This window comes from Ruditapes philippinarum, unplaced genomic scaffold, assembly GCF_026571515.1.
Source record: "Ruditapes philippinarum isolate M1 unplaced genomic scaffold, ASM2657151v2 ctg16018_1_1_1_1, whole genome shotgun sequence".
Lineage (NCBI taxonomy): Eukaryota > Metazoa > Mollusca > Bivalvia > Venerida > Veneridae > Ruditapes > Ruditapes philippinarum.
In genome coordinates, this window is record NW_026858051.1 from 1 (window position 1) to 9,388 (window position 9,388).

Here is a 9,388-nt window from a genome sequence, read left to right on the forward strand (position 1 = left end):
TCAAGGCACTTACAAATTAAGTGTTTAAGAAAAGCCCGTTTCAGAAAAACGCAGCCAGTTACACTAATACACTACAGCTTATATCATCTCCCAACCGACTCACAAACATAGGCACACAAGGCCAACAGACACAACAACCAAATAATAACAACAACCCACCAGAAATAGCAAAAACCGACAAAATAATTTCGAAGCGGACGATGCACCCACCCCCGAACATAATCAAGGGGGTTAATCCATGCGCGCGCATCCTTAAAGTTCTGATACCGCGAACACTTCATCGGCCGGTATTTCGAAGAAAAACGAGTGGTGTGAAGAAATCAGAAAAGGTATGAATTTAATTTGTTTTGCAAAGAAGATGTCCTAACTTCTAGTTTTTATATACAAAATGTCTTGAAGTAACTCTTTCCTGTTTTGTCAGTATTTCGCGTTGAATGCGATTTTGATTCTGGATAGTGCGTACACCCGGCGTTGAAATGTTACAGAAAATGAGCAAATATCGATTAAACTGGCTGTTTTAAACGGCTGGAAGTTAATCTGTTGTAGAATCCCTTTCAAAAATATATTTTCAACCTTCGTTCCAATTCATTTGTACTAAAAAAGTATTTAAACGCACTTTTTACAGAAAACAGAGATTATGATATTGCGTACACTCTAAAAAAATCCAGATACTGCGTACACATAACTATGCAATTGATAGAAAGTACATTTTATCCGAAGCAGTCTAAGGTTTATAAAATGATAAAACGGATTGCATGGAAATTATTTAAAAACTACATCCTATAAAATGTTTAGAATTAACATTTATTTATGCAATTTTTTTAGGTATTTAAGTAAAACCTGGTGAATAATTGTCTTGATAATATTTTTATACGCTACATTTCAAAATAAATTACTTCTTACAGTCAATTTTATATCTTATTTCAGAAAATAAATGTATGTTGATTTTGTGGTGAATTCTTTGCCAGTGAATCTTCGCTCAGACAGCATGAGGCACGACATCGGCAAGATGGTCCCTACAAATGTGATATATGTAGTCAAGTGGCTTTTTCGGTGTACCATTACAAAACACACATTCAGCGTCATTCCTCTGAAAGCAAGTACGAATGTAAATGCTGCAACTCGTTCAAGATATCTCATGATTTAAAACGCCTTGAACAAAGAAAGAGCCAAACAAAGGAATTCAAATGTGATGAATGTGGCTTGGCCTTCTCTAATAATAAAGATGTTAGTGAAGATAAGGATAAAGATAAGCACGAGAATAAGAAACGTCATAAATGTGGCAAAGCATTAAGGTATAAATGCAATCTTTACAGACACTTCATGGGCAAAAACATGGTAAATTAAATTGCGCAAGAAAGCAAATATTTGTAACTTGAACTAAAATCGCTTGCAGCAAGTTATTTCTTTGGAATGCGTTCATGTTCCACGAACTTTTATCAGTGTTTCCTTTGCCACACTTTCCACATTTATGACGTTTTCTATTCTCGTGCTTATCTTTGTGATCACTAACATCTTTATTATTAGAGAAGGCCTCTTTGTTCATAGCGTTTTAAATCATGAGATGTCTTGAACGATTTGCGGCATTTACATTCGTACTTGCGTTCAGAGGAATGACGCTGCATGTGTGTTTTGTAAAGGTACTCCGAAAAAGCCACTTGACTACATATATCACATTTGTAGGGACCATCTTGCCGATGTCGTGCCTCATGCTGTCTGAGAGAAGATTCACTGGCAAAGAATTCACCACAAAATTGACACACATTCATTTTCTGAAATAAGATATAAATTTGACTGTAAGAAGTAATTTATTTTGAAATGTAGAGTATAAAAACATTATCAAGATAGACAATTATTTACCAGGTTTTAAATATATAACCTAAACAAATTGCATCAATAAATGTTAATTCTAAACATTTTCTAGGATGTAGATTTTAAATAATTCTTCAAATGGGACACCCATGCAATCCGCTTTATCATTTATAAACCTTAGACTGCTTCAAATAAAATGTACTTTCTATCAATTGCATAGTTATGTGTACGCAGTATCTGATTTTTTTTTAGAGTGTACGCAATATCATAATCTCTGTTTCCTGTAAAGGGTGCGTTTAAATACTTTTTTAGTACAAATGAATTGGAACGAAGGTTGAAAATATATTTTTGAAAGGGATTCTACAACAGATTAACTTCCAGCCGTTTAAAACAGCCAGTTTAATCGATATTTGCTCATTTTCTGTAACATTTCAACGCCGGGTGTACGCACTATCCAGAATCAAAATCGCATTCAACGCGAAATACTGACAAAACAGGAAAGAGTTACTTCAAGACATTTTGCATATAAAAACTAGAAGTTAGGACATCTTCTTTGCAAAACAAATTAAATTCATACCTTTTCTGATTTCTTCACACCACTCGTTTTTCTTCGAAATACCGGCCGATGAGGTGTTCGCGGTATCAGAACTTTAAGGATGCGCGCGCATGGATTAACCCCCTTGATAATGCCACATCACGAACAGAAGGTCCCAAAGGACATTTAACTCAACGAGAGTCCCAAACACCCATTCACAAATAGTCGAGCAAAAGACGAGACTGCCAAAATGTCCATGTACCGGTAAAATATGAAAAAGGATCCGGGTTGTTCAAAACATTGGTTAAAATTAACCAATGGATAGCTTATCCACTGGTTAAATCCTTAACCAGCGGCCAGCTATTCAGTGGATAAAATTTCATTGTTCGACAGTTGGATAGTACCCTGGCTACCTAACCAGTGGATAGCATATTTATCCACTGGTTAAGTACCACAATGCAACAGGGTTGGTTAGTGATTCTGGAAACAAAATGGCCGATTTTTTTATGATAATTAATTTTTTAGAATCAAAAAGTTCCCAAAGAAATAATTTTGCATGTTTTGTGCTTTCTAGGTTTTTGGAATTAAACATAAAGTATATCAGAGACCTTAAAGTATTGATATATCTATTTTTCCCTTAGACACACATAAGAAAAAATTCAAAAACAACTTTTTTCAAATTTTGAATTGAAATTACTTCCATTAGATGGGTTATGTTCTAACTAAGAAAATGAGTACTGACACTTGTATGTTTTATTAAAGAATAAGAAAGTTATGACTGTTTAACTGAATTTTCTGAACTACAACAACAACAAATTTTGATTGAAAAAGCGTTCTAAAAGCACTTTTTCAGAAATGTTTCAATTTAATCCTATGCATTTCATATGAAATGATCTAGTTAAGAAAAATTAAACATATATTTGTAAGAAAAATCTGGTTTAAAACAAGTTTTAATGATTTTTACTGTTTTAATGATAATAACTAACCATGCACTGGTTAAGGGCATTATTCGGTGGTCATAGGACTGGTTAAAGTTAACCACTGGATAACAAATTTTATCCATTGGATTAGTTTTGAGCAACAGAATTTATCCAAAAGACAAGATTTAACCAGCGGATAATGAATTTAACCACTTGTTAACACTAACCAACGTTTTGAACAACCGGATCCAGAAGGGAGGAAAATGTCCATACAAATTACCAGCCACACAGACCATCGGCACGCCACCAGGAACAAATATAATTAGAAATAAGTACACAAAACGCAATTGAACTTAGATTGATTCGTGATTTTCTAACATTGCGAGTTCAAGCAATACCCTACTAGAAACTCGAAGAAGACGTTAACTGGCATCATTATTCTATTAGTACAGCTAATGTAAGGTGAACGTTGAATAAAATGATTTTCGTACATTTATGAAGGAGAAACCGAGCCAAACACTGTCATTTCATTCATGATATTAGTGTTGTCCTAATGTTTTCATATATAAATTTCATACTTCAACTTAAGGTCTATTAAAATGCTATACAACTTAAATAACCAAGAAAACAGAGCATTCCGATTAGAAACTACTCAAAATGGGGAATGTATATTGTGAAAAAGAATTATTTTGCCAGTTTTAAACATGTTAAGATTAATATACACTAATGTATATGACGACAAATCCAAAGGTCTTACAAAACTGTGTTGATATATCGCTAGAAAATCGATATTATGTAAAGGAGGGATCGGATATCATAGACAAAAACACCTATTCGACTTAACGTCGGTTTTTAAAATCGACAGATATATACGCATAAAATTTCAAAAATTTTTTAAAATAAAAGTTGGCTTCCGATTTCAAAAATTCAAGCTGCAGTTTGGAGATACCCTTTCAACGTGTGACTCACATAAGCTTTGATGCTATTCCTCTACCAATACACGGTTTACAGAAGGTCAAACGTGTAGGTCGAACCACCTTGGCTTCGACATTCCGTGGCGTACGACTTTGTACCTAATTTTCTTAATTATAATTCGACTTAACTCCGGATTCATATATATATATATATATATATATATATATATATATATATATATATATATATATATATATATATATATATATATATATATACATATTCCTTATTCGAATGCACGTTTTAAGTCTTTGCATTAGAGCGACACACTTCTGATTTTGTAGATTAAATCTTGAAAAAAATAGAAACATATAAAGTTTATCTGGGTGGGTCAATATGATATCTAATGCACTATGAAATATATTATCTCATTTAACTCGTGCTTCTTGTGTTTGTGTAAACTATCAAATGATTCAAATCAACTGCTTTCAACTGATACCAAAATCATGTGTGTAGTCAACGGGTTAAATTTTTTATACTTTATCTTTTAGGATAATTGGATCATAAACCATCACAACTTAAGTATCAAAACATGTTTCGCTTTATTCAGCTTCCTCAGTTGATACATAAATAAAAATGACGTAAACGTACAAAACAAACGTCTACGTTAATAGACGTCACATTTGGCGCGTAAAAGGAACGTTATAATATTACAATAAGTAATACAATAAAACATGTGCATATGTATGTATAAACGTAATTTTTTTACATAGCATATATAATTTTCGAAAAGAATTACATAAAATAACTGGATCAAAAGATACATATATTTTCATACAGAAACTAGGCTAGTAAATAATTACAACAAGTATGAAAATAACAGTTACTTATGTGAAAGTTTAGAATTCGAAAAAAATGTGCTTTAATCACATGTTGAAATTGTAAAAAAGGGAGATAATAATTTAGAAACATCGTTATCAATCAGTATATCTTATAAAGCTATCAAATAAAATGAAAATGATCTATCTATTATCTATTCAAAATATGGTATTATGCTCAAAATCAATTTATGTTATATGAAATAATCAAAAATCATATGAATACATTATGAATAATGTAGTATATAAATGTAACAATCAAAAATATTCGTGAATAAAGGGAGGTAATTAAATACTTATATCATCGACATAAATAATGTATTTGTACAGAATAAAATAAATCAATAACATTTCTAGATACAGTGAATGACTATTAAAATAGAACAGTCTTTTTATGCCGATATGTACTAAAAAAGATATTGAAAAGTTTGTAAAAAGTTGTAAGTATATATACTTGAAAAACGATTTTATAATTTGTAAAGCACCTTGGCAGAAAAATGTTTCTAACTCATGTATTCCATATGTCTCTTTCAACTCTCCCCATATTATCATGAAGTTTACCAATCGGCATAAAGGAAAAGTCATCAAGTGAGTGATCTTCGGAATTGAAACGAATTGCAACATTAGAAGAAAAATTTGGATGACAATTACTTCTTATATCAAATTTATGGCTTTCATTCTTTTTGATACTTTATTTTTGAAATACATTACAATAGTAACTTTATTTACAATATGGCTGGTAAAGTGCTGAAACACGGGCTTGCATAAAAGCTCGAGCAAAACAAGGAAAACCTGCTATAAATATTTATAATGATATTTGTAATATTTTGGCAACAAAGAAGTATCTTATGCAACTGTTTCGGAACGGATACATAACTTCAAAAATGGGCACGTGTCAAATAAAGATGTCTATAGGTCTAGTACTAAACGCTCCATAGTTACTGACAAAAACATTTATTAATTTAAGCTTATCATTGACAAAGATGTCAGACTTTCACTTACCTAGCCTATATCGCAGGGATATCAAAAAGCTAAACTCGTATTATTCTAAAGAATCACTTGAAAGTTTGGCGAATAACTACAAGATGGATACCCTGTTTGCTAACATCTGACCAGAAGGTGTGAATAAAAATGTGCTCGAATATAAATGAAAATGTTTCCTTAAAATGGCAGTCGCTGTTTTTGTATTATTGTGACTGATTTTACTAATTTACGCAAGTTCGCAAGTGTACAATAAGATTTTGGCCACCAAAACTATTCTTCGACGATGTATTCCAGTCAAGAAGTTATGTACATTATCTTATTTCAAAACCCTGTCCAAACTGTTGTCCAAATTTCTGTTTCTAAAGGCCGTAAAATCATATTCAAGTGTTATTGTTAACAGCACATTATGCTTCAGAAACCAATCATTTGTACTTCTTAAGAAAGCAATAACGTTTACATAACGTTTAAAAAGCATGTAAGATGTTAAACGCCGAATAAAGTAGCACCCAACGTTGAATTAAAAAGTGGCAGAATGTAAACACAATAATATTTAGACTGCTATACAAAATACTAAATCACTTAAGCTGTACTTATTGAATAAAGCAAAAGATTGTTAAGTTTAATTGCCAATGAGTAATATTTTGGAAACTATAACATAACATAAACAAAGAACTTTTTTTAAATAATAATAAATGCAATCTGTTCCAAAATGGGCCTTTAAGAAAAGTTGTAAACACTCCGATGTATTTTCTGCATCACAACATCTGCACTTAAAGGAGCTACCCTAATAATTTTTTCTTTTCGAGAAAAACGTGTTATCTGTGTCCTCAGTATCCCCATTATTGCATGTATAATGCGATATATGACAGAGGTGGTATCCCCATTATTGCATGGGATATATGACACAAGTTGTATTCTCATTATTGAATGTATCATACGATATATTTGCTACAATTATAATGAAATATATGTGAAAAGAATGTGCCATAGGCTCGGTTACAGCTCATTTGACAACAGTTTTACTTAGAACAATTTTTGAATACATGCTGATTTATAATATCTCTATGGTGGCTGATTTGTGCCATTCGTGTTTTTGCCAGGCGAAAAGTCGAAAATTAACACGTCAAAATGGCGGGAGCGCGGAGCGAAAACTCGCTAATAAGCGAGGGCGCTGGGCGAAGTTTAATACGAATGGCACAAATCAGTCACCATATATGACGGATTATTTAGTGTAATTACATGTTTGTATTACAGGTAGAATTGTACAGACTGATGCCAGAAGGTAATGATATTATTTAACACTATGTACCAAGCATTTAAAAGTAAAATATCAATTAATCCGAAAAGTAGTACAGAGAAATGAAACACGGCAATCTCCTTTCAATTTACTAAATTTTTGTTAGTCTTTGATTATAAGCAATATTTGCAAACAGTCCATTTGCTAAATTTCCGCAAACGTTAACACCCCATACTTCAGTTACTTGACATCCCTAACTTCCGGTATCTTCCGGGGTGTCTTGATGAACATTAAATCTTGAAAAATGTTCAACAATTGTGCATCGGACTTTTCATTTTTGAACAAATTAACCAATAATAAGAGGTTAATACACGGCAGGAGAGGGCCGGAAGGTGATAATCGGCCTGCAAAATGAATAATGGACCCGAGGGCTTTAGCCTGAGGGCCATTATTCCTTCAGGGCCGATTATCACCTTCCGGCCCTACTCTGACGTGTATTAATGTCTTTAATACACTTGGTAGATCTAATAGTAGCATTTAAAAAAAAACAAAAAAAAAACAACAAAGTTCTTTTGTTGAAATTCTTGTCTACTCTTCTACTGTTCTGTGCAGAGATGTTTACTGTTTGTGTGTTCAAAGCAGTAGAATCTATAAGAAGCAAGTTTTATTTTCTTTCTTCTTTTTTCGGAATAAATTTGTCGTATTATTTCTTCAAATTTCAATAGTAACAAAAATGTGTTTGTACTAAATACGCTTAAGCTCTCATAATAAAAATAAAGCGATTCGTGCTGACAACCTACTTTCACTTTTACAGTTAACTGTTTGATGACGTAAAATATGACGTCATTGTTTCAGTTTGTGCACGTGCACATGTTCTGCGGGCTGATAACTAGTTCTCGGCCCCGGGCCGCAAACTCATAATAGGTCACGTGACACTCATAATCAGTTGAAATCATAGGCAATTTTGTTACTATATATAGTAACAAGTGTATTAATTTCAGTTATAAAAATGCCGCACGTTCACGTTAATTGATTATTTTAAGACCGGTCACTTTTTTCTCATTCTTTCATGATAACAGTGGTATACATATATCAATTTCCCAAATTTAATGTAATTGTCTCAAGTCTAAAGTTTGAAAAAAAACACAATATCGCGAAAGGTTTTTAAATAAAAAAGTATATCTTAATTTCCAACAAAATAATTATAATAATACATATATTCAAAGATGGATTAGATGATATTAAGTGTCGTCATTTGTATATCTATGAAGTATTTGAAAGGTGTTTTCATTCATCAAAATACCACAGGTATGTCATGAACACCTATTGTTAAATAAAACGATTTAATTGCATTAAGCTTGGCATTTTGAATGTCTTTCACTATACATGTACATATATATCAAAGTAAACTTTATTGAATGATTTTTGAAAATTAAATACTGTACTTTTTAGTGAAATGTTTAGGTATTTTTTCTATATTGTTGAAGCTTTTATTTTACAGTTCAAAGGTATTACATGAAGGAAATACCGCACGTGATGATACAAATGTTGATGAGCAGAGATTAAGGAGTGTAATAAGTGTTCGGAACTATAAGATTGAGCACGATACACTCGAGGATGATTGTGATATTACCGATGTATCAGTTTTACCTACAGGAGATATTTTATTAGCTGAGTGGACAACAGTGGGCTTATAAAAGTGAACAAACAATATAATGTTATCAGTACCTTATCAATAAATACTGTCCGCTATCTATTCAATGTGTGTTACATTGGTAATAATATTGCTGTAGTATCAGATGAGTTTGCGCTGTACTTTGTTGATGTAACAGGAGATATGTCATTGATCAGATCAGTCAGCACAAGTCATGCATGTTATTCATTAACCTGTCATAGTGACAAACTATATGTTGTAGACTTTGGTTCCGTATATGTTTATTCAACTGATGGTGAATATATAAAACAGCTTTACACATCAGAAGAGTACATGTATACTTATACTGACACCGCAGTAAGTAATGACGGTAGTATGATATATATCTTGAACCAAAAATATCAGCTGACTACTATTGACAGCTCCGGTAACCATTTATTCACGTTAGATATA

General features: G+C 32.2%; 1 protein-coding gene across 1 annotated transcript; it reads left to right on the plus strand.

The window, feature by feature from the left end:
- Positions 1-968: 968 nt before the first annotated feature.
- On the plus strand, positions 969-8,978 carry LOC132751938 (zinc finger protein 625-like; the record flags this gene model as incomplete). Its single annotated transcript, XM_060742161.1, has 2 exons — positions 969-1,295; positions 8,783-8,978. Coding segments are annotated over 2 exons (523 nt in total), but the record flags the coding sequence as incomplete, so codon positions are not given.
- Positions 8,979-9,388: the final 410 nt, after the last annotated feature.